Raw genomic sequence first — 25,939 nt, forward strand, 5'->3', positions numbered from 1 at the left:
ATAATGTCTGTCCTACCTCCATTAAAATATCAGATCTGCTGTTTGAATAACAGTTTTATACTCTTTAATGATGCACTGGAATCAGAGCATAAGGCGTTTTAAGTGGTCTGACCTCCTGGATCAAATTGATAAAAACCACAAAGAAAAGTTTCTGTGTGTGACACTAAACTTTGGAACAGCCTAAGTAATGAGCTCAAAAAATATCCAAACATTTAAGAAAATGAAGAAAGAAAATCTGATTTCATGATATGAAGATAAGAGGAGTTAAGGATCAACAGGTGTTTGAATAATTGCAAATGCATGTGTGAACTTTATTGTGGTGAAATAATCAAAGCTTTTTTAATTACATCCAAGAGTATTAAATTGTGTAAAGCGCCATTAATGATTACTGAAACGTTTTAATTACAGTCAATAAGCTATTGATTTTCTTGACTTTATTTGCAATGAGAGGCAACAATCACTGGGTTTAATGGGATCATCTCTTCTAATGATAATCATTGATTATTACATATTGGTTACCTAAAGTGTGAATCATTAATGTCTAGTAAGTATTCCTTCTGAGGATAATCAATAAGCACTCAATTTTGTTATTTGATAACTTGATCTGCAACGTGTAGCAATAATCCCTGGTTTAATGTGATAATGTGTTCTAAAAATAACTAATAATGATTTTTACATATCGCTTACCGTTAATGTTTACTGAAATCATGAATTAATTTTTTTTAGGATAGAAGAGTGAAGACAAAAGGGCCAACATGCTAAGCATCTTTGGGAACTCCTTTTCAAAACTGTTGGAAGAACATTTCAGGTGACTACCTCTGGAAGCTCATCAAGGAAATGCCAAGATTGTGCAAAGCAGTAATCAGGGCAAAAGGTGGCTACTATTAAGAACCTACAATATGACATATTTTGGGTTGTTTCACACTTTTTTGTTATGTATATAATTCCACATGTGTTAATTCATAATTTTGATGCCTTCAGTGTGAATCTACAATTTTCATAGTCATGAAAATAAAGAAAAGTATTTGAATGAGAAGGTGTGTCCAAACTTTTGGTCTGAACTGTATATCCAGCTGTAACTTCAGCAAATCCAGTGGTAGTTCTGCCATCTCACTCTGCGCTGCTGTTGGTGTCGTCTTGAACGCTCCAGCTGAAGTCCTTAAAGCTTCAAACTGGACTCCATCTAACCTCAGAGACCAGTTGTTGATGCTGAACCATGACGCATAGTCTTCTTTTTGTATGGCTTGGTGGTGAATTCCACTCTACTTTGTGGTGCATTTAGCGCCACCTTCTGGAATGGAGTGTGGGTTGAGATGCCCCTTCCTCACAACCGACTGATCTGTTTTGTATTCCTAAAAACTCAATAAAAAATAACTTTGCTTATTCCTTAAATTTTTTTCTAAGTCCCAGGTAGTGTTTTCTCCCTTACGTTGACGCTGCAATACCTCTCTCTGTACAGTGTTTCCTGAACTGTAACAACAATTGTTCAGTTGTTTCCTTGTCATTGTAAAATCCACAGTGAACATTAATGTTTCCCAATGATAAAAAGCTTATTGTTCAGTTCATACCAAGTCTAATTCTGGTTATTACTTTATTTTCCAGTATAGTCCCTCCCACAAACCCCATTTTTCCCACTGTCTTATTTTTTATTTTTATTTTTTATTGACAACGTTCAGATATACATAAACATATAAAACAAGCTAACATTAATGCCAGGAAGATATTCAGAAGATACTACAAACATACCTTTTCAAGAATCATTAACAGTAAAACACATAATAATATAACAAACTCCAAAATATTAGGAGTCTTGACAAAGAATTTTACAAATTCAATATAGTTTTGGATTTCAGTTAATAAAAGATTAAAGAAGTTTTTAGATGAAAATTTGCATTCGTGAATATGAAATGTGGTAAGTACTATAAATAGTTCAAGTAAATAAAATTGTTTTTTGTGAGAGCTGTTGACACTGTAAAAATTAAACCATCTTTATGTTAAATATCAAAGTTTTCATAATTGTTTTGTGGAGCAAAGAGGGAAAATTCCTGCCACAAGGTGGAGTTAAAACAACATTTCCCAAACAGGTGAGAAGTCGCTTCATGGTCCAGTTTGCAGAAGGAGCAGCTTCTATGTGGAGGTGCTGTTTTGCTGAGAAGCATCTGTTTGAAGCAAACATCCCGGGGTTTGTTGGTGATGAAACATTTGGAAAACAAGGTCCAAACTTTTGTCCATTCAATGTCTGGAGCAGATTTTCTCCTGTAGGGGGTCACATAAGGCACAGTTGAAAAAGGGAGCTAACCTTTTTGTTCCTTGATGAAAGGCTAAAACCTATTTAGCTCAAACAGAACGAGGGAACATGAAGGTGAAGAAGATGAACTTCCTTTAAACAACATCACGACTCTTTGAGGAGTTGCATCCATAACAATTGCAAACTTTTGAGGAGGGACTGGAATGTGGAAGGTTTCTAAGAATTCACAATAAGACTTTAAAATCCCTTCTGAGTTGAACAATTGTTTAACACATGTTATATTGTTATCAAACCAGTTAAGGACAAAGATTTTCTTTTGAATGGGATGTTACAGCTATTCCATATGCAGAAGCTGTGAGGAGTAAATAAGAGACCAGGCTTGGAGCATTTGTTTGAGATAATTAAATCATTTAATGGGCAATTTTTGAACCTTATAGATAAATTAGAGAAGAAAAGACAGAATAAATCATTTGGAATAAAGTTCCATTGCTAGTCTGGGTTCATAAAAATCTTTTTCATCCAGTTGATTTTATAAGTATAATTTAGGTGGTGAAGTCTAAAAAGTTTAGTCTTTCTGAATGTATGGAGTTGACTAAGACTTTATCTTTAAAATGATTTTTTCCCCCAAATAAACTTGTAAAGCATTGGATCAATTATTTAACATGCATAGTCATCAACATTTACAGCAGGAGCCGCATATGTAAGTCTGGAAATCCCTTCATCCTCCATTGATAAAGTTTCATCCCCTCCGGAGACTCAGGAAGACTGGAATTCCAACACCTCACCTCATCACCTTCTACAAGGACACCATTAAGAACATCCTGACACAGAGCTTCACATCCTGGTTTGGCAGCTACAAGGTTCAGGACAAACGGCTCAGCAGGATTGTCAGGACTGCAAGCAGGATCGTTGGTGCACCTCTCCCGATCCTGGAGGAGTTATACGAGCAGCGCTGCCTATCCAGAGCAACCTCCATCCTCAGGGACCCCCAGCACCCCTCCCATGGACTGTTCTCCCTCACGCCATCTGGGAGGAGATGTCCTACTAGAGCAAGTGAAGCTTCATGAAGCCTTACGCTGGAGTGAACCAACTGGATGAAGTGCTCAATGCTTACTGAAGCTCCATCTGCCCACCACTAGAAACTAGGGAGAAATAAAGACTGTGGCAGAGCAGATGACCCGAAAGCAGACACCCGAATACACAGAGGATTATGAACTAACTACATGATCAAACAGTCTTACTTGGTTTGTTTCAGGTTTGAACCTGAAAAAAGACCACGAAAAACAAAAACTCAAAACAAACCAAAACAAGGGACACCATTTTTACAGGTTGTGGTTTGATAGTTTGTGTTTTATAGTCGAGTCCTTCACCTCCATGTTCAAAGTGATGTTAGTGATTGAGGAATTGCTCTTTGTAACACTTTAAAATGTTTTCTTTGACTTCTGAGTTGTAATAAAACTTCTGCTGCAGAATTACCTTTGTTGTCTCGTGTCGCACTTCCTGTTTTATTTTGAAATGCTAACTCTCCCCTCGTTTCAGGCCTTGTTTCTTCCTGCCCTTGTCTGTTCCCTACAGGTGTGGCTGTGTACTTTTCCCTGATTGTTTCCACCTGTGTTTCCCTTCCTCGTGTCTTAAATAGCCTGAGTCTCCTGTTGTCCTGTGCCAGTTTTTTTGGTTAATTCATGTGCCATAGCTAAAGCTTTTTCTGAGATTAAAATCCCTTAAAACTCTGCGTCTGAGTCCAGCCCCGTGGTCTGCTGTGACAAGTACTGTCAGGCTAGAATCTTCAAACGCATTTCTTTAGACCTTATCATTTGGGGAAAATGATCTTCAAGATTGGAGTCTTACTTCTGCATTCCCACTGATTCAGTGATTCACAAACCCTGTAACCTGATAGCTTACAGTCATTTTCACAGGAAACTTGAGATGGTCAGATCTTCGGGATTCTGTCCTTCAGCATCAACTTGAGCATTATTTGACGTGTTTGTTTGCCTGACCTGATCATTCCAGTGACTTAAGTTTTAAAAGTCTAAATGAGCTTCTCTAAACCACTTTGAATGGGAAAAAAAACCCTTTCACTTAAAGCTAAGATTTAAAAAGGCTGTATTTGTTGTAGCTTAGCTTTGCATAGTCTGTTCAAATTTAACACAACAATACTTTGTTTTAGGTTTGGAAATAAAAATATAAAGTAGGGACAATATCAATCCAATTGTTTTCTTCCAACTCAGTCAATAAAACTGTTACCAGATCAATTCAGAGATTCACAACTTTATTGAAAATGTTCTGTAACCCTTGTGCTATCCTAGGCACTTTAACATTGGGAGTTGGGTCATCTAGACCCACTAGACAGTGTTCTGAACCTTTTTTCTTCAATGATTTGTGATCTTCACTGGTGTCCATGGATTACATGAAATCTTTCCACCTTTATCCACCTTTTCATGGTAGGAAGAACACGTCAATGTAAGGGTGGGGTCATCTAAGATAGCACAAGGGTTTTAAAGATAGAAGCAGCTTCAGCTCAAAGTAATCACATTAAAACATTCTGCCTTAAAACCAGCAGGGGGCGACTCTTGGCTTTCAAACACAGACATTTGACTGGAGATTAAAAACTAGTTTCTTGTTCAAATTAAAATTTCACTTTCAAAATACTGTTCGATTATTGGTTGATTTAAAGAATGTTTTATCTACTTTTTTTAATACCTCATTTGTCTGTAAAGTTAAAGCCAGAACCAGAAAACCTGATCAGGTCCAAATACTAAATCATTGTTATTGTTTTTTTGGTGTAGTCTTTTTCAGAACTCCAAATCTAAAGATTCTCCCTGTGCAGGCTTGACCGTAACCCCTCACGCTTGACTGTCTGAGAAAAGAAACAACTAAAAAGGACATAAAAAGGGCCCCTCTCCTCAACAAACTGCATAACAACCAGCATTTCCCCTATGCTTACAGCCAATCACCTCCGTGTGACGCCACCTGTGCCATGATTTCAATTAGTCACTGGTGTGTCGTCACCACAATGTGTCATGGATTGTGAAGGAAGGGGCGGGTTCGTGAAGCGGAGGAGCAGACAGAGGTATCACTCCTCAAGGTTTATGTTACTCTTTGTCTAAATTGGTTTCAAAGGGTCTATTTCATGCAAAATCAGCTTTTAGAGCTTTTACATGTATTATAATGTTCATTCTTCACAATAAACAACCTAAAGTGGTATTTTGTTTCATTCACAGATTTTGAAGTATTCCTCTAAAAGCTTGCTCTCTGAGTACCAGACCTCCTAACCCACAAAAACCAGTGGGTTCTCACATTGTGATGGTAAATGGTAAATGGCGTATACTTATATAGCGCTTTCTACCTTCTTACGAAGGCCCAAAGCGCTTTACAGTCACAGTCCCATTCACCCATGCACACACACATTCACACACACATTCACACACTGATGGCGGCTCCGCTGCCGAGCACTGGCGCCAGCCTCCCACCAGAGGCAAGGTGGGGTTCAGTGTCTTGCCCAAGGACACTTCGACACATGGGCGTGCAAGGCGGGAATCGAACCTGCAATCTTATGATCATGAGTCGACAGCCCTACCGCTGCACCACGGCCGCCCCTCACTTTGTGATGTCACAAAGTGAGGAACAGCCCCTTCCAAGAAGAGTCTTTACTGCCAGGAGCGCGCCCAGGCTAACACATGCACCCAATTTCTGCATGGAGCCAGCGGTGATTAGATAAACGCTTTCCTTTTGGATGCACAATATGCACACCCATCTTTGCAAAAGTTTTGGGAGAAATGCAGACATGCTGCGGGGGCCGGCTCTAGGTTGACGTCATGAAATGGTAGGAAAATTTCTGGCGAAAATAACTCATATTTCATTAAAAAAATCGTTCTTTAGTGTGCCAAAGGTAATATATTGTCATATATATTGATATAGTTTACTCTAAAAGGCTTAAGAAAAGTATGATATAGATGCAATGATATGTTGCACTTGTCTCTTTGTTTATGTTCAACTTCTGGTGAACCAAAAAATATCCAACAGGACTGAAGTGGTCATTTAATGCATTATAATTAGGAGAAAATAATACTGTAAGGACATTAATTACGTTTGAACAACAATCACGAGTAATAAGTAAGGTTTGACAGTTGGAAAGTTAATGCCAAAACACTGTCAAGCGTTGGCAGTAAATAAAGGCAGAGTGATCCATCTGTTCAGTGTTGAAGATCTCTGGATTCGTCCTCTCTGATGACACGTCGGTCCGGATTCTCTGCCTGGAAACTCCATCGGGCTGGTCGAAGTCAGAAGGCGGAACCGGGCCTGCTGAGGGGTCCATTAGGTGGGAGCTCGCTCAATTCTGCTCGCAGAGAAGCTCACGGACCAGTATTTTCTCTGCGCGCGTGCCTGTGGGCGGGGCTTTAGCGTCGTAAACAACGCTATTGCTATCAGACTGTTAAGGACACAGGAACGAAACATTGAAAGGCATCTATAGGAACTTGATGTTTAACGAATTTGATGAAAAATCAAATTATTATTTGACGACGTAAGCTTTAATTCACTTTAACTGTAAACACAGGGTTACCAGTTGTCTTTAGAATAGGCTACAGCTTTTGAATGGCATGTGAAATTGTGAATTAAATTTAAAAATACGAATAATAAAAAAAAATAAAAAGTTAGGATAAACACATTAAATTGCACTTCAAAAGAGGAATTGCATCATTCTTTGTTAGTTGGTTTGTATATAATGTGAGTTTAAAAGTATTTATAAACACTTTAACAAACATATTATCAAATGGATTTATAATTACAATAGCAAATCACTAATCTGATTATAGAAAAACCTCCTTCACATTATATATAAAAACATTTAATTAGCTTTTCTATGTTCTTGTATTTTCTCCACTTCATTTTTAAGACACTCTTTGCATCCAATGCACTTGTATGCAGTGGCGGACTTAACTGTTTGGTGGCCCAGGTGAACAATAACATGGGGCCCTCTGCAGTCAATGTATTACTTTTTTGTCAAAGTCAAGAATCGAAATGTTTTGAGAAGAACTTAAAAACTTAAATCACATTTAAATGTTAAAGAAAAGTATTTTTTATTAAATACATTAATTTTGCTTGGAAATACATTTCAATTATAAAATGCACTAATTTGTTAATCCCTCACTTCGTAGAACGAACAAATGACAATTTTTTGTCTTTTCTTTAATTTGTCAAGTTTTACTAAAAAAGACAAAAGATACACTTTTTAAAGTATTTTTTTCTGTTCTTGTTTTTCCTTTTTTATTTGTCTTCCAGGACATGTGGAAGTTTGGCAACAAGTGTCTTGTTATGGCTCGCAGCAGCAGTCACTGACTGCAAGGACCATATTGTTTCCGCAGTTGGAAAGATTTTGGTGCCTTTTAGCGAAAATCTGCCCCCCTCCGCATACTTGAAAAGTCACCAAAATGTGAAGAAACCTAGGATAAATTGAAAATGAATTCTCGGACAAAGTCAATATCACCCCCCCGAAGACGATGACATCACGGTGAGCGATCCTATAAAGAAACTGAATGGGCCGAAAGCACCTTTAGCACCAGAAACAACCAAAAACTCATCCTAGGGATTTTTAGCTATCGTCTCATAACTTCTCAGGCATCCACAGAAAGGTACCGTGCACAAAATGTTGGAATTAGAAGTTGTAGATTTTGGACGGCGCGTGCGTGGGGAATTTGCAACCGTTGCGATCTGAGCTAGCTCGCACATTTTTTATCGGTATGTTGTGAAAATGAAATATAGGATTCCCTGGACACGGTGAACAAAACGATGTAACACACGACAAGATCGATAAAAGAATGTGGGCGTAGTAAGCATAAAACCGTGACAAAAATGTGCAGACTCGGCAAAAACGAAAACATTCAGATTTTTTTTTTTTTTTTTGGAAAATTGAGTAATGAAACCAAATACTTGTCGGGGATGTCCAAAGGACATTTCGAAATCATTACGAGATGGCGACTCGACCTACGGTTTGGTGGCCATTTTGTGCCAAAATCTTTGATTTTGCCATTTTCGCATTTTGCTACTACATCGGAAAAATACATTTTCTTCAAGCAATTTTCTCGAAATTTGAGAAACGTGCCGCTAGCCCAAGTCTACAACTACCTCTGGAGTTTTGTCGACCTTTGACCTCCGGAGAAGGCCGCTATCTATAATTTAAAAAAAAAAAGCACCTTTAGCACCAGATACAAATGAAAACTCATCTTTGGAATTTTCATCCATCGTCTCGTAACTCTTCGGGCATCAACAAGCTACTCTGGAAATTATGTTGCAATTAGAAGTTGTAGATTTTAAACGGCGTCCGTGTTGCGAGCTGGCAAAAGTGGAGCACAGCTATTCCTTTTCACGAAATTGCACACACTTGCTGCAAGCTCCAGTCTACAAACACCACAGAATTTGTCGCCTGGATTTTAACCGATCATTTCGTAACTTTTTAGGCATCAATGGCAAGCTACTATAGAACAAATGATGCAATTACAAGTTGTAGATTTTGAACAGTTTGCGTGTGGTGAGCTAGCAAAAGTTGCGTACTGTTAAGTTTTTCAATGGAATACTGTGAAAATTTAATGTGTGCATCCATGTCTGGAACTGAACATATTGAAACACACTGGATATGGCCATATAAGGAATGAGGGCGTGGTTAGCAAAAACCTCTAAGGACATCAAAAAGTTTACTTTAACTTTAACTAACGTCGATCGGTTCGTCATCTCCAGGCGACCAAAACATAAAATAGTTGCTATGGAGATAAAATCAACAAAGAAGTTGCCATTTTGAAAAAAGTGGATTTTCTATCAACTTATTACATGTAGCTCAATTTTCTCCTTGCCTTTTCTTCTTTTTACTGCCCCTGGAATCACTCTGCTTCAATTTTACCACTTTTTTAAAATTCCTTTGAAGCGTCATTCAATCTTTGCTTGTGTTGCCAAATAGAGTTGTGGTTTTCCAGCCTACAAGTCATCTAAAAACCACCAGACCCAACAACAAAACCATATTGATATATCATATTAATCAGTAATTAATTAGCAGTAAATTATCATCCATTATTTATTACTTCTTGATTTGATTGAAAGTCCAACTTTAACATATTTTTAACGAGATTACATCCACCATTTCTGCAGTCTGAGAAAAACATGACATAGTGGACTTTACTGACAACCACTGATGTTTTTAAAAAAACAAAGGAAAGTGAAAAAAAGGACATTATATAATAAAGTAATATACATACATGGAATAAAGAGAAGAACAGTAAGAAGAATTTGTGGAACTATTGATATATACATACCTACATACTGTACATGTATTGCACATCCTCAGTTTGATTGTTTTTTTTTGTTTTTGTTTCCATTATTCTTTGCTCACCAAACTTTCCCTAATTTGGACCATGCTCCCAGTGACTGTCTCTCTACCTGTGTGTGTTTCTGCTCAGGTGTGAACTTTACTACAAGCTAATAATGGGAGGAGGTCAGAGCCACGCAGAGAACGCTATGCAAAGACGTGAAAATGCCAAAAAAGACCCAGAGACTAACAAACCTGGAAGCTCACCATCTAAAGGTACACCAAACAGATGCTCTTGTGTTTAAATAAGTCTGTGAAAATCCACTGAATTATCAGATCTAGTCATGTAACGTATTTCTTCATGTTAGTATACAATTACATGAGAGACACAAAGACTTTTTAGAAAGGCAGAAACTGTTTTTTACTGCGTCAGCATTACACTCGTTGTTTTGCCCTTTTCCCACAGACACTATAGGAGAGCTGCCCCAGTGCCGGATGGGAAATAAAAAAGTGGACAACATGTCTTTCATGATCTCATGCACCAACTGGTACTGAGCCTGTCCAGAAGAGACAGAACAGGACGAAAAAACCCAGAAGGATGTCCAATGTTTCTTCAATCGTATCAAGAGTTAATTCTTTTAAAGTAAAATATGCAACAATGGAAGCAGATGATGGTGTTGTTCACCTTTTGGCATTTCTCTTCAGGGGTCACCACAGCGAATCAGCACTCTGAACATTTGGTTTTGGTAGACGTTCTTATGCCAGATGTCCGTCCTCCTGGCACAACCCTGTATTTTATCCAGGCTGTGGACACAGGTACACCCAGAGTTATTGCCCCTACCCGGGGTTAGGGCCCCTTATGGCTACATAGAGGCAGTAGTGTGAAGGGTCTTGCCCAAGGACCCACACTGGATGAAGGTCATCGCACCTCCTTTTAGACTTGTTGTATGCTTTTTTTTCTTTATGCTGTATGTAAAACTACTGTACACTAGTAAAAAAAATGTTTCCATCCATTTTTCTATGAAACCTTGGACAGATCCATGTCCAGTCAGCAGAAACACAGTTGAGATGCTGAAGCTTGTTCGGTTACTCATTAAAGTGAGTCAGCTGTTGAGTTATATAAAAGGTAATCATCTTGTTATCAATGAACTAACTGATAAAGCAAAACATATTACTTTGTAAAGACAGTTTACCAAACTACAAACAAGTGAAAGAAACGTGTCCATCCATCGATTTTCTGAATCTGGGGTTGCTGGGTTGCTGGAGCCTATCTCAGCTACTGTTGGGTAAAGGCAGGGTAAACTCTGGATAGCTCAACAGTCCAACAACCGCTCACTCTATTTCACACCCAGGGACAATTTAGGGTCACCAGCAAACCTTTTAAGCTTGTTTTTGGACTGTGGGAAGAAGCCAGGGAAAAGCCACGCATGAACAGAGAGAACATGCAAACTCCACACAAAGATCCAGGATTCAAACCAGGACCTTCTTGCGGTAAGGCAAGAGTGCTAGCCACTACACCACTGTGCAGGAAAATGAAATGCAACAGTGTTGCTGTGACACAGTTAATCTTTCAAGGTCTCATGGATTTTGCACATTTTACTTCGTGTTCTGCGTTCTGATTGGCTTTAGATCTTGTTAATCCAGCTCCTCCTTGATGTGTCTCCTGTATGCGTACAGTTTACAAACTACATCAATCTTTGGTCACGATCATATGGAATTATTTTTCCATGAAGGTTTGAACTTTGAGAGTTTAAAAAAGAGAGAAAAATGAGAAAATGTTCATGTCTGTCTCAGAAAAGTGGAGTGTAGTGAGGAGTTTTACAGCCTTAAAACATCTGGAATGACTGCAAAAAATAGAGGTGATTAATTTTGTTTTTCGTGGAGGGTAGAATGTAACTCCCACGATAACCGAGGGATGACTGTAAAACAAAATGATCATTTATGAAATTGCAAAGAACTGGTAGGAGATCAAAGGCTTTAACCCTCCTGTTATGTTGCGGGTCAAATTGACCCGTTTTAAAGTTTGAACATCTAGGAAAAATAGTCAAAAGTATTGCTTGCCTTAATTAGCATAATCAACATAAATCATGAATTTGGTTCATCTCACATATTTGCAACCCCCCCTGCATGTTTATATCACATAGATGCTGTATAAGCACTAAATTACTGTTGATTCTTTTAAACTCAAGAAATCTTCTTTTTCTTGTTCATAAACAGAGAGCAGATGCAAACATTCAGAATTTACAATTAGGGAGCACACAAATATTTTAAAAATATGTTGGAATACACAATACACAGTAAATATGTTTATTCGGAAAAAAAAGAAACTACAGAGAAAACCAGGGTAGAAAAAGTGTAAAAATCGCATCTCAGTGAAGGTGTGGCTAAACCACTGCAGAAAATGAGACAGATTTAAATAAAATGATACTCCCAACAGTTTCCTAAACATTTAAGAATACAGACATAAAACCAAAGCATTTCATTTCTTAATTTAAGAACAAGATGCAATCAAAAAGGCATTTTGATCTTTAGATGTCCATTCTCAAAGTGCATAACCATGGAGAGGTTGGTCTGTGAACAAACAAAAAGTCAAAATCAAAATGGAAGTTCAAAGTCACACAGCTGAATGAGCGGAGAACATCTGACTTGGTTTTTGTTGTTGTTATGTTTTGTTTTAAGCAAATGAGCTTAGCTAAGAAACAGGGAGCTGAGAAGTGTGGAGGTGTTCTCGTGGACTATTTGCTCGCAGTCTCAGCAACATTTAATCCTTGTGACATGCTTTTACCTTACAGCGTTTCAAGACAGTTCGCATTTGGTGCAGTGGATCCTTGGTGTTGGTGTAAAACTCTTCTACACAGAAAAACACATCAGCTGTCAGGTTGTGCAGACTGGAACAGAGTTTACTCTATTCAGCCAAGGTCAAAAGCCTCGTATGATGCAGGAAATCAACAGCAGCCGAAAGAAGAAAACCGTTGAACTTCTATTAAAATCAGCACTCTGTGAGAATTACTTCCCTAGAAATTCTCTACTACCGGAGTGCCCACGAGCAAGGCACTTTGTCTTTCCAGTTGGTCATTTACTTGTGTGACAGGCAATGCATGCAAAATGTGAATGCAAACAGTGGAAAGAAGATTGTGGCGTGGCACCGCCTTTCAGGTGAGGCTTCAACACAACGACCTCAGAAGTTCTTCTGCTCCTGTTGTCCTGACAGAAACATCGAACTGACTTCTCATCAGTCTGACCTCTATTTGCTTCTGCTCTTACCTTTTCCTCACTGTTCACTTCTTGTGTTGCTTTTGTTGAAAACAGACATTTAAAGAGTTTGAAATGCCAACATTTGAATCCAGCACATTTCTGAAAAAGGACCGAGTCATCCCACTGGTTCTGAACTCCTGAAACAAGGATGAGACGAGTCAGGTTTGTCCAAATTCTTCAGAGTTTGGTCACCTTTTGTGAGATGTAGATGTGTCAGGGCTTTCAACCCTTATAGACCATTAAATGCAAATGAACTATTTGATGAAAAGCATTACTTTGATGAAAAGCGTTACTTTTCTATTCTGCACGTAAAACAGAAACATATCTAAACGCATTTTAAACAAAATTACTGTGAATTTCATATTTGAAGAAAATAAATAATTGATCATTTTATGACAGGAGCCTGCAGGCTCTCTGAAATTAGAACATGGGCCACATTTGGCCCACAGGACAGACTTTGGACATGCCTGTTGTAAGCTACGAGAGTGGCTGAGGTAGGGGTGGGGTGAAGTGGGGGCAAAGATGTCCAGGAAGTCCGTTTGACTATGAAAAACAGAAGGATGGTCAGGGTGCGGGAAAAGCAAGCAGGAACCTTTTTTTTTTTTTACCCACGAAAAAAATAAATCAAAGGAATAAAAAAACTTCTTTGGGGTGGGGGTTGGGGGTGTTCTGTCTCCGGGACCAGAATTCCTTTCATAATGAGGGAGAGGAGGATGCTCTTTATTGAAAATGCCACATGAACATTAAAGCTTTGTGGGATTTGCACACAGATGTCCTATTTTCATATGATTTGTAGTATTTAACAATCGCTAATTTGGCTTAATTCCATCCTTTCTCTATTTGAAACTAAACAGAATAGAATGTTTAACTATTTGATCTGATATACTTGAATAAACTTGATCAACAATCTGGATGTTTTCACTGCAGTCTGTCTGTGTTGCACCTTCGATTGTGGGCTAATAATAAAGGATTCGTTAATAGATGATATGAAATGAGTCATAAATGTAGCCAAAAGCATCTTCTGCTGCTCAGACAGAAGTTTGTTCTGTTGTTTTGAGTTTGAATGCTTTTTTCCTTATCTTTAGCGGACAAACATTAGATTTTCAATAAAAAGATTCAGAAAAAAACACTGAAACTTGTTTTCATTAAAGGATAATCACTAACAATAAAAAACTACAACAATATCAATGCTGTGTACCAAAGCACACATTTGAAAGTGTGTTCCTCTTTTAGCAGTAACATGGTCGGAAAATGTTTTTTCACAAAGCCCCACCCTTCTCTTTCCTATATTATGACCCCCCCCCCCCCCCGCCCTAAACTGAAGCAAACTCCAAACAAACCCCAAAATATGGAGTTTCTCAGGAATAACTTTAATAGAGGGTCAAGAGAATTTTAAACAAAGCCTTAAAAAAGGCAAATTCTAGATTCTTGTCAATACAGTATTCTATCAACATCATATTTAATTCAAGTCATGTCAGTGAAACAGTGCAGGAATAAGGTACAACCATGTCAAAAGAGACCAAATGGGACAATCAAGAAAAAAAACTTGTGCTTCATAGAAAACGTGTTTCACTGAGAGGAAAATTTTCTGCAGATTATGAACCTTTTATCAAAAGACAAAGTATGAATCTGTAGTTTTCCTCAGTCTTGAAATTTGAAAATGATTCTCAGACTTGTACATTTTCCTTTTGTCTTTATACAGACTTTTTGAAAAGGGAGAAAGGCGGGATGAAGGGGGAGAGATGCTGTCATCTCATCGCTGCCTTAGAACTGGATCTGGAATTCTGTACCGACTTTTCCTCAATCAAAAATGTTCCATCCATTTATCCCTCCATCCAACAGCGTGGGTTGGGGGCAGCAGTCCAAGCAGAGATACCAAGACTTCTCTGTCCAAATATCTCCTCAGGGGATCCTCAAGGTGCTCCCAGACCAGCTGACATACATAGTTCAGAGCCTCCTGGGTCTTCTCCAAAGAGGCGTCCAGAAGAAATGCCTGAACAACTTCAACACCATGAAGAGGAGCTCTACTTCAAGCTCCTGCTTTGCTGGTATACAGGATCTTCCACTTTTGGTCATGAGGGTAGGAACACAGATTGACTTGTAAACCCAGAGCTTTGCCTGTTTGCTTAGCTCATTCTTCACTACAACAGATTTTTTCAGTGACCACATTTATAGAGAGCCATGACTTCTGACTTAAAAGTGGTCATTCTAACTCTAGCTGCTTCACACTCAAATGCAAACAGCCAGTGCACAGTGCACATCAAAGGTCCTGGCTGGCCCATTAAGCCAGCTGAACATTATCTGTAAAAAGAGATGAAATCCTGTCCTAAAACCGAATCTCCTACGCAGCCACCTAGCTGCTCCTGAAACATGATTCTGTCCATAAAAATGATGAGCAAGACAGGTGACAAAAGACAGAGTCCAAGATACATTGAGTTGAACCTTAGAAGGGTCCCTGGACCTGAGCACCTCCCACAGAACACCATGAGGAGCAAGCTCAAAGACTATCCAAATCCATAAACACACGTGGGTGGGAGAACTCCCATGAACCATCACTCTATGTAAGGCGTAGAGCTCATCTGCTGTTCCTCCTGAATCAGAGGTTCCACTATCGGCTGAAGTCCTTTCTCCACTTCCCTAAAGAGGACTTTCCTAAGGAGTTTGAGTACGGTGATGCCTCTTCGCCCACCCCATTTTTTAAAAAGCAGGACCACTGCCCCTTTTGCCAGTCCAGAGACATTGTCCCCATCCACCATGGATGTAATGATGGAGAGGATTTTTCAGCCAGAAAGTGTGGATGTGCACGTCTAACACATTTAAATGAAAAATCCTGCTTTCAACCCCTTCATGCTGTACGTCGCTAAATTCAGGACTCTACTTCATTTAGCATCACCTTGAGCGGGAAAACGATTGAAGAATATCTTTTGTGTAATAGGAAATACATTTAGGCATGAAGGGGTTAAAGCCTGTTACCTTTCTACAGTTGATGCATCCAACATCCTCACCTTGGTGAAGAAAATGTTTGTGGGGAAAAATTGTTTCCTACAGACTGTCTTCATTATGGTGCCTGTCGGTTTCAATTCTGGCTTGAGCGTAACGTTACGCTTTACATTTAGCACAAAAGTGTTGAAAATAACAATGTGGCTGTGAAAATTGTTTTTATGTTTAACCTGTTAAAAATATACGGTTTCTAAATGTCAAAATACACAATCACACACAGAAATGCACGCACATACACATGGTCGAACAACTACCAACATAAACACATCGGACAGATTCTCAGACCCACACACACACACACGCACGCAAACACGCACACACACACACACGCACACACACACACACACATTGACACACACAGAGGAAAACACACATAAAAAAGGTCTTCAAAATCATCATTTTGCTCCACGCTGTACGTTTTACTATGTTTTTTTAGTGAGATAAGGACAAACTTTGTATTTCTTAAAAAGAAAGTAAAGAAAATATTGAGGAGTTTGTAAATAACGTTATAGTGGGATCCAACTCTTATTGCTTAACATCATTCCCAAACACACTGGTCACTCTTTAGCAAGAAGAATTTTTGTCCTCTCATCTTCTTTATTGTCACATGATCATATCTACAAACAGACAATTTTATAACTTGCTTTTCTTAAATTCTTAAAGTGAATAGGGACCACTGTCGGGACTTAGTGGGTTGCTGAAGTGCATTTTGGCTTGGATCTTTTTTCTTTTCTTCAGCAGATGGGGAAATGGTTTGACATCTGAGATACTCTAGTGTCTGGTGTAGAACGTGAAGCTTTAAAAGAAGCCCGAACGGCCTCTATTGCCATACTTGAAGCTTATGATGAGAAGTTTCCATTAATATGGATTTTCTACAAATGTCAGTCTTTGTGTTTTAATTAAAATGACCTATTATTGTGAAGATCTTCTGATGTGGGCTAACCAATCTGTTCATAGCAAATAACGAATGGCCTATTTCACATTGCATTCTATCGATCAGTGTTTTTCAACCTTTTATGAGCCACGGCACACTTTAACCTTGACAAAAATCCCACGGCGCACCAGCATCCCAAAAAAAAAAAAAGAAGAAACTCATAGTCTGTATTGATCCACAGCCCCTCCGCAATCTCACATGCATTTTTGTAATGAATGTGGCAGAAAAAGCTTGAAGCTGCAGCTGTTTTTTCTAAAAGATGTTATAAAAGTTAAGTTAAAAGATTTAAAAACTGTTTGATGTGTGTTCGTTGTGGTTTCAAGACGTTTAACAACGAAGACTCAGACACTGCGCTGAGACGCTGTCACTTTAACCCAATACATAAATGCTAAATGCTAAAAATGCTAAATGCTAAAAACCCAATGCTAAATGCATCATGGGAGATGTAGTGCAAACAGCCGGCGAACGCAGACAGACTGTCTTCTCTGAGCTTCATGGTTTTGTTCACTTGTTCCACGGTCTGACACCGGATCCTGTGGAAAGCTACACCACTAAAGACGAGCTTTGGCTGGTATTTTTGTTGGAACTGAGAGACTTTATGAGCAGAATCAGAACAAGGAAGTGAAGACTTGAACCACGTCTGATTTGTCAGACTGATGACGTGTGATTAAGCCTCCAAGAATGATTGGTGGAGACAGTTAAAGGGGTGGGACTTTTCCGAAAACAGCTAAATCAGGGTACTGTCATTCTTATCAAGATGTCTTTAATAGAATCAAATAAACACAAAGAAAAAATTGTTTTACGATCTTTTATATTCCTAACTTCTCAGTGTTTTATCAGGGCCTGTTTGGATGAACAAAGAGCTGATTTCCTGGAGATGGGAAATGTTTTTAGATCAATTAATGAGGGTAATTTCCCATGGCACACCTGACCATCTCCCAAGGCACACTAGTGTGCCGCTGCACACTGGCTGAAAAACACTGCTATAGATATTTGCTTCAACTCTTATTCATCCAGCATCGTTTTATAGCAGAAAAAGATTTTAAAAAGTTATCTGGACTAAGTTTTTTAGTTAGAGATTTCTTGTTTCTCATCCAATTATCTCAATTCTGAATTCTGATGACAAGCTGTAAGATAAGACGCGTATCATCTTCAACCAAAAACAAGTCCAGATGACTTGTGAAAAGCTCTTATGCTATGCTTTCTAGAAAGTGTCTGCAAGAGTCAGTCACAAAGCTTTGACAGACACCAGACGTGTTCTGTGGGGATAAGCAGACCTGGGAGGGACTTTGACAGTTTTTGTTTGTAAAGTATTTCAAAACAACTTTGTGTGGATTTAGGTGCTGCTTAGCCTCCATGCTGGACAATCTACTGTGCTTTCATAGTACTGAGCTCTAGAGGTACGAGACTATGCGACACCAGACAACTCAGAAATATGTTTTTTCTTTTATAGCTTCTGTTGGTGGAGTTCTAAAAGAGTTTGGATAGCTAGCTAGACAGCTAGTCATGCACTGCTTTGATTATAAAAGATACAGATTCTGCCTCCACCCAAGAGGACTCATGTGGCCTCCCTAGGTGTTGCATTACATCAGCAGCATTTGCCCGGCACTTCCAATTCCTACAGAAGCATCAAGGGCATACTTAGATTCTCATTCAAAGCTCAGTATGTTGTCTAAGTTTTTATGATATAGTGTTCATGAAGTTGGAGTTGCCTCATTTTGAGACTTTGACCTCACAAGTTGTCAGACATTAAATCTTACAATTGGGGGAAACTTTACTCTTGTTTTGAGTAACTTTAGACAAATAAAAAAGGTTTAGCTCCAAAGCTCAAGTTGATGTTTGGTTTAAAAACCCGACAGGCTTGTACATTCTAAAAATACCAAAAGAGTTATCTAAATGCAAACATTTAAAAAAATAACTAAATCTGTCATCTTTAAATAACAAAAGAACACGCCTCTTTTGCAAATCCATTAAAGTCTAGAAACGACCAGCTCCTAAACACAGCTTGTAATCGTATTAAAGCAAAAGTATAAAAGCACAGCGGTTACATTATTTCCCAGTAATAATGTAAAATAATTTGGGGATGCTTGCCAAACTGCAGAGGCTAAAGTGTGCCGCATGTAGTCCCTCTCTGAAGTGTGCTGCAGAATGTTCAAAGAATGAATGCTTAGTAAAGATGGATGAAGGAACCAAAGGGAAAGTGTCATCTACGCAGAGAAGCACAGATGGAGTTTGGATCGAGAGAATTATGTGAGGGATGGGGAGAATATATCGTTAACTGGCATGGGGGCTGTGAACAGAACTTTTTTAAACTCTGTAGATGTTGCCATGATTCAAAAAGCAGTCCACTCTGCCTCAATAACCCTGCAGAGTCAGACCTCTAAACTAGCAGAAATAAACTTTCAAACACATGGTTGGTTTTTACCTTAAAACGTCTATTGTTTGATCAAATCGGGCAACCTTTCAAAATGTGCGTGTGCCTGAACTGGTACAACAAAGCTAGCTACAAACAGTTCTAAAACACATCATTATGGCCATTTTAACCATCAGATATTAGTTTTTTTAAAGAATCTAAATAACATTTTTTTTAAAGTGTGTGAACTCAGAATACTGACTAGATCTATTCAACACCTTTTTAACTTCCAAGTAAACAGTTTGAGAAGAACAAGCCTTTTAAAAGATCCTTAAAGGAACTAGCTAACCATCAAGCCAACGTTTATTTTTATACACAAGTTTTAGTTTTGACCTTAAAGTTTAAAATAGGTCTGTTTGTTCTTTGTTCAAATTTACTGTTCTACCCCTGTAAAAGCTAGTAAAAGCTAGCAGTAAAAGTTATGAAGATTATTGGTTTGTATCTTTCGTTCCACTGGTTGAGGAAAATTCTGGCTGACAAAAGAAACAATGATGAGTCCGTAACTGGTTTGTCTGCAGCCTGTTAGAGACAACTCAGAATTAGCAATGCAGGAGCATGTCCAAGAAGCCAAATTTACGGGTGCACTGTCGACAGCCCGGTCCTTACTGCTGAAAATGTTGTTTAACAAGAGCAAGCGCTCCAAACTATGTTAAAACCTGTTTCAAGTACACTGTAAACCCGAACAGTACAAAGAGTTTTATAATCATAGAACTCAAAAGTAGTGCTACTTTTTCAGTTCTTTGATTATAAAACTTGGTTGCTCAACCAAGTCAAGTCAGCTTAAACCTACAATCCGATTCAACTTTGACTTCATTTGTATCTTTATGGGACTAATGAAACCTAAGTGTCAATACTTATAAGTGAAGAGACGTGATTACGTCATAACGTACGCCCCTGAACGTTGTGACATGAACTCAGCTACATACTGAATAGATTTTTCAGGATGTGGTGGCACAGCGGTTAGTGCTCCTGCCGCAGAGCGATAAGACCTGGTTCAGGACCTGCTGGGGGACATAAAACAGAACACCTTCTGTGTGGAATTTGCATGCATTGGGATCCGGCTTTCTCCCACTACAGATCTGGCAGACCCTGAGAGGATTGTGTATGAGTAAAGAGGTAAAGTTTAAATTTAGTTAAAGTGCTAAGTGCAAACTCAAACATTCTAAGTTCTGATAAACTGATCATTTTTAAGTAAGATAACTTGAAAAAAATATTATGTAATCGGTTTCCTCATACATTTTTAGTTCACAGAACCTATTCGGATTTACAGTGTAAGATTATAGTGTCAGCTGCTAGTGATGCATCTCAAATTCAATTGAAATTTCAGAATTGTATCTCTAATTTCAACAGAATATAAATTGCACAAATTTTGCGAGAACTCCTGACAAACCCTAGTGTTTGCCTGGACCTCTTGCACAACTTCTGTTACACAGAAATTCAGATTCTAGTTTTTGCATGGAGGTTAGGCATTTGCAGTCATGGTGCCATAGGTGGAGAGGAGTCAGTCAAGTGCCACTGGTGTGGAACTAGCTCTGCCACCAGAATCGGTTTTGTCCCTGACTTCTGACCCCTGCTGTCCTCTGAAGGCTTTACATCTCATTATAAATGAAAGCAAAGAAAACTGTGGGATTAAAAAGGGGATACCATTTTTTCCCCCATTTATGGCCATTTTACCAATGTTTTTTTTCAGGGCTTTTATAAAAAAAATTCTCAAAAAACACACCCTAATATTACCAAATACCATCTAACTTCTGAAGCAAAGAACTTTATAAGGTATTGATGTAACACACTTTCAGAGGGGATGTCAGGTTCATAAGGGGTGTTTTCTTTCTGCTCAATAAAGGTTTCACTGAGAAGACGATGGTGTGTTGTAGGTCCAAAGAGAACCTCATTTTCTGTCCTTTTGGCTTGAAAATAGCAGAGCAGATGAGGTGCTTTTCTCCTTCTGGCATCCTCATGGTCATGTTCCTACCATCAGGCATGTTTGGTCACAGCTTCGCCAGGTGTGACGAGGCAGACACAAGCACTCACTCACTTCTACTTGACCAAGCTGTTGAGTTTGTGCACTCCAAAGTTAGAAAAGTTAGCGACTTTTATCCTTGTCCTTAGCCAGAGCCGGCAAAAGCCAGATGACTCCTCCCACGTGACCTGAGGTTGTCTGTCATACCCACTCCTGAACCTGGTATTTGTAATAGTGCTGAGGAATGCTATTTTGCTGCACTCCTTTGTTCTTAAACTGAACTATTGTGTACACCAGCACGAGGATGCACAGTGACAGGACGCAGGGGATCACCACGGCGATGGCGTTGACCGTTGTTGGGACATCGTTGATGGTCACCATGATGTCAACGTTATCAAGCGGCAGCTGGCGATCGCCGCGATTACCACCAGAATGCTCTATATCAGACTGGTCACAACCCATCCAATCTCGTAATATGGACTTGGGATAGCCAGGTTCCACCGTCAGCTTCTGGTTGTCAAACTTCCAGTAGTCCTTCCCTTTGTAGAAGTAGGTGTAGTCTGAGGAGAAGAGAGCAAAAGCATCACAGTGGTGTTTCCCACTGCACTGGGTTGACTCCAGATCATAGCTTAACATGGTCCAATCACAGAAAAGGAGAAGCTAAAATGCAGATAAATGAAACCTCATACTGTATTTGTCATGTACACAGATGTCATATAAACCTGTCTTTACATTAGATCTTTTAATCAAAACTTGTTACACAGATCTGAGCAATATTTAGACAAACTGTTTGACCTCCGACACAAAAACAGGAAACATTAGCTCCACAGAAACACACTTTGTCAAACCCATCATTTGGGGCATCTGTGAGGTTTAGAAAACATCAGATCGACCCGTTAGAGGTATCTTTTGCATTTTATACCAAGAAAAGGCTGGTTTCACCATATCAGGTAACAGTGGAAGAGAAAGACTCAAAAACACAATAATCTATGCGGAAGGATGTGTTTGTACACTCACTATCAATATACTGTTTGATGAAATATCAGCTGGTCACCATTTTTTATTCATGGTTTGGGAAAATGCTTTAAAACAAATAAGATTGTAAAATAAATGCAGGTTTATACTATTTACTGCAAATTAAGAAGATCAAAGTAATTTTTTGCGTGAACATTAAACAGCATCAGCCTCACTGTTTTACCATAGATTTGCCAAGCGATTCCTGCAAACACATGTCCTTTATCATAACCTCCACCTCAGAAGTTAGAATTTATTAGAATCTTAAACAAACAGTTTGATAAAGGTTCCTCAGAAAGGCTTTTGGATTCCCAGTGGATAATATGTACATTCTAAAGTCCTCTTTAAAAAAGACACCATTCAGCCATGTAATCTGAAGAATCTACGGAGCCCGCCGGGGGACAGTGGTTAAAATATTTTTTAAAATCTGATAAACTGTGCGTACGATTTTGTTACAGTGTGCACAGAACGGCGGAGGCTTCGGACCACAGTCCATTCTACTATTCTGCGTGAGCAGGCTGCCGGACTCAGAAGAATCATGTCTCCTGTGAATTTGTATCTCCAGACAGAGGACAGGCTTTGGGACGGGCTAGGTGGCTTTTGAATGAACAGTCCTGAGAAAACGTGCAAAAAATCATGTGAATTTGTGATACCAGTCGGCTCCAGACAAAATAAAGGCTGGTGGCTCTTCCAGTTTAAAATAGTGGAAGTATCAGTAATTGACTCCTTTATTTGGATTTTTGGTATTCACAAAGTGTCCACGAAACACAAATCTTTAGATCTCAAAGATGCCTTAAACAAGCAAACGTATTTGCTGTGAGGGTGTAAGACATGCACAACCACCGCATCACTGCAAAGAACGCGTCAAACATTTGTTTGGTCTACATTCGTCCCACCGTTGCAGCAGCTGCCACAAAGGATGACTGGACTGGGTACTTTAACAGGTCAGAAGAATGGGCTGTCTGCTGTGAGGCTTCTTGAGTTTCATGTGCTCACAGTGTTTAAAACACCAACCTCAGCACAAGAGCTATCACATTTCCTAACCCCCTTTACAACATCGAGCTTCACAGAAAACCCTGTGAATTTTTTCTTCTGCTTCATCACATCAGAGCAGCTCAAATGATAGAAAACATCCCAAAATTTTGATACAAAGAAGTCAAGAAACCAAAGAACTAAGTCCAACCTCCTTGCTACCAAAAAAATTCAAAAATCAGGCCCTAAAAGTAATAATTGTCACAAGAACAAGCAGACAGCTTGATCACAGTGCACCAGATTTATTAGCTCAGCTAAAAGTCCCCAAAGCTAAATCAGGGTCGGTCAGGCAGGCAGGAGTCGATGACAGGCATGAGATCATCAGAGGAGGGACAGGATGGTCAAAATCCAGGCGACGGTCGGGGGGAGGCGGCAGGCTAACAGAGCCAGGGTCAGGAGACAGAAGATCAGGTCCAGATATAACGCTAGATAAGGAAGGCAGAGTGGCACAAACAATACTTCGCAATGAGCTGAGCTCAGTCCAGAGCTTAAGTATGGTGTGGTTGATTGAGTGAATGAGAGTGTGCAGCATCCAGGAAGTGTGGTTAGAACTCTGGAGATGGTTCCTGATGGTGACCAGAGGGGGAGTTGTGCTATCCTATGACCCCACCCCTTACATTGACGGGTTATCCCTACCATGACAAAGGTGGATAAAGGTGAAGAGGATTTCCTGTAATCCATGGACACCAGTGAAGATCACAAATCATTGAAGACAAAAGTTTCAGCGCACTGTCTAGTGGGGTCTAGATGACCCAACTCCCAGTGTTAAAGTGCCAAGGATAGCACAAGGGCTAAAACAAAAGAGCATTCACTCTTCTGCTTTGGAGATTACAACTATCAAGAAAATGACAGGGAGGAAATCAGTCAGATATAATCTTTAAAATACTACCAACAGGACAAAATGATAAAAGCTACAAGACCACTTCCAAACACTCTGGAGGCTATCACTTCATTTCCACATGCAAACTTCATGGACTCTTCATAAGATCAGACAGTTTTCTTCGCTGTGTTCTTTGTCTTTGTGGTCTGCGCTTGTTCCAGAAAACAACGCTCCCAAATGAGGAGCTTTAGTAACTGCAGGCCGACTCCAGGTAGATCCAACAGCTCCTGCCTCCTCTTCATAATTAAAGGAGACAGCAGACCAAATCCAAAGTGTAATATTTAAACTTTATACTTTCAAAGTCCAGATACACACAGCTGTCAAAGGCATGTGTATCTGAATCTTCTTTCTCTTTCGGCTTTTCCCATCAGGGGTCGCCACAGCGAATCATCCTTTTCCACCTCACTCTATCATGGACATCTTCTACCCTAACATTAGCCAACTTCATGTCCTCTGTTAAGACATCCATGTATCTCCTCTTTGGCCGTCCTCTCGCCCTCCTGCCAGGCAGCTCCATCTCCAACATCCTTCTACCAATATATCCACTATCCCTCCTCTGAACATGTCCAAACCATCTCAGTCTGGCTTCTCTGACTTTGTCCCTAACACAGGCAACATGAGCCGTCCCTCTGATGTACTCGTTCCTTATCCTGTCTAACCTGGTCACTCCTAAGGAGAACCTCAACATCTTCATCTCCGCTACCTCCATCTCAGCCTCTTGTCTCGGTCTCACTGCTACCGTCTCTAACCCATAGAGCAGAGCTGGTCTCACCACTGTCTTGTACACCTTTCCTTTGAGTCTTGCTGGCACTCTTCTGTCACACAACACTCCTGACACTTTCCTCCACCCGCTCCAACCTGCCTGCACTCGCCTCTTCACCTCTTTTCCACACTCCCCATCACACTGAACTGTTGACCCCAAGTACTTAAACTCCTGCACCTTCTTCACCTCAGCCCCCTGTAACCTAACGCTTCTACCTTGATCCCTCTCGTTCAGACACATGTATTCTGTCTTACTACGACTGACCTTCATGCCTCTTCTTTCCAGAGCAAACCTCCACCTCTCTAGCTGTTCCTCCACCTGCTCTCTACTCTCACTGCAAATTACAATGTCATCCGCAAACATCATTGTCCAGGGAGATTCCTGTCTTACCTCGTCTGTCAGCCTGTCCATCAGCATAGCAAACAAAAAAGGACTCAAAGCTGATCCTTGGTGTAGTCCCACCTCCACCTTGAACTCCTCTGTCTGACCTACAGCACATCTCACCACCGTCATACTTCTCTCATACATGTCCTGAACTACTCTGACATACTTCTCTGCCACTCCAGACGACCTCATACAGTACCACAGCTCCTCCCTCGGCACCCTGTCATACGCCTTCTCTAAATCTACGAACACACAATGCAGCTCCTTCTGACCTTCTCTGTACTTTTCCATCAACATTCTCAAAGCAAAAATGGCATCAGTGGTGCTCTTACGGGGCATGAAACCATACTGCTGCTCACAAATCTCCACCTTCTTCCTAAGCCTGGCTTCCACTACTCTTTCCCACAGCTTCATTGTGTGGCTCATCAACTTTATTCCTCTATAGTTGCTGCAGTTCTGCGTGTCACCCTTGTTCTTAAAGATCGGAACCAGAACGCTTCTCCTCCATTCCTCAGGCATCTTCTCACTCTCTAAAATCCTATTGAACAACCTCGTTAGAAATTCCACTGCTGTCTCTCCTAAGCACTTCCATACCTCCACAGGTACGTCATCAGGACCAAAGGCCTATCCGCTCTTCATCCTTTTCAGAGCCTTCCTAACCTCATCCTTTCCAATCTCTGCTACTTCCTGCTCCACAACAACCACATCTTCCTCCCTTCTTTCCCTGTCATTTTCCACGTTCATCAGCTCCTCAAAATACTC

The 25,939-nt window shown here is 39.8% G+C and overlaps 1 protein-coding gene and 1 long non-coding RNA gene across 4 annotated transcripts in view; one reads left to right on the forward strand and one right to left on the reverse strand.

Annotated features, from left to right (window-relative positions):
- Window positions 1-6,435: 6,435 nt before the first annotated feature.
- On the forward strand, window positions 6,436-10,667 carry LOC105354057 (uncharacterized). 2 transcript variants are annotated; one of them, XR_908759.4, is made up of 4 exons: window positions 6,453-6,566; window positions 7,529-7,757; window positions 9,694-9,818; window positions 10,009-10,667. It is a non-coding gene; the product is annotated as an uncharacterized LOC105354057 (long non-coding RNA). The 2 variants fall into 2 exon arrangements; XR_002290176.3 differs by lacking the exon at window positions 7,529-7,757 and having other exon boundaries at window positions 6,436-6,566.
- An 8,832-nt stretch (window positions 10,668-19,499) lies between these two features.
- The window catches only part of mmp24 (matrix metallopeptidase 24), a 45,016-nt gene continuing 38,576 nt past the window's right edge, over window positions 19,500-25,939 (reverse strand). The window contains exon 11 of one of the 2 annotated variants that reach the window (XM_023954646.2): window positions 19,500-21,664. In XM_023954646.2, the coding sequence (XP_023810414.1) occupies window positions 21,306-21,664 (359 nt within the window). In that variant the 3' untranslated portion in view covers window positions 19,500-21,305. 2 annotated transcript variants of the gene reach the window in all.

Source organism: Oryzias latipes, chromosome 5 (assembly GCF_053564925.1).
Source record: "Oryzias latipes strain Hd-rR chromosome 5, Olatipes_Hd-rR_3.1".
Lineage (NCBI taxonomy): Eukaryota > Metazoa > Chordata > Actinopteri > Beloniformes > Adrianichthyidae > Oryzias > Oryzias latipes.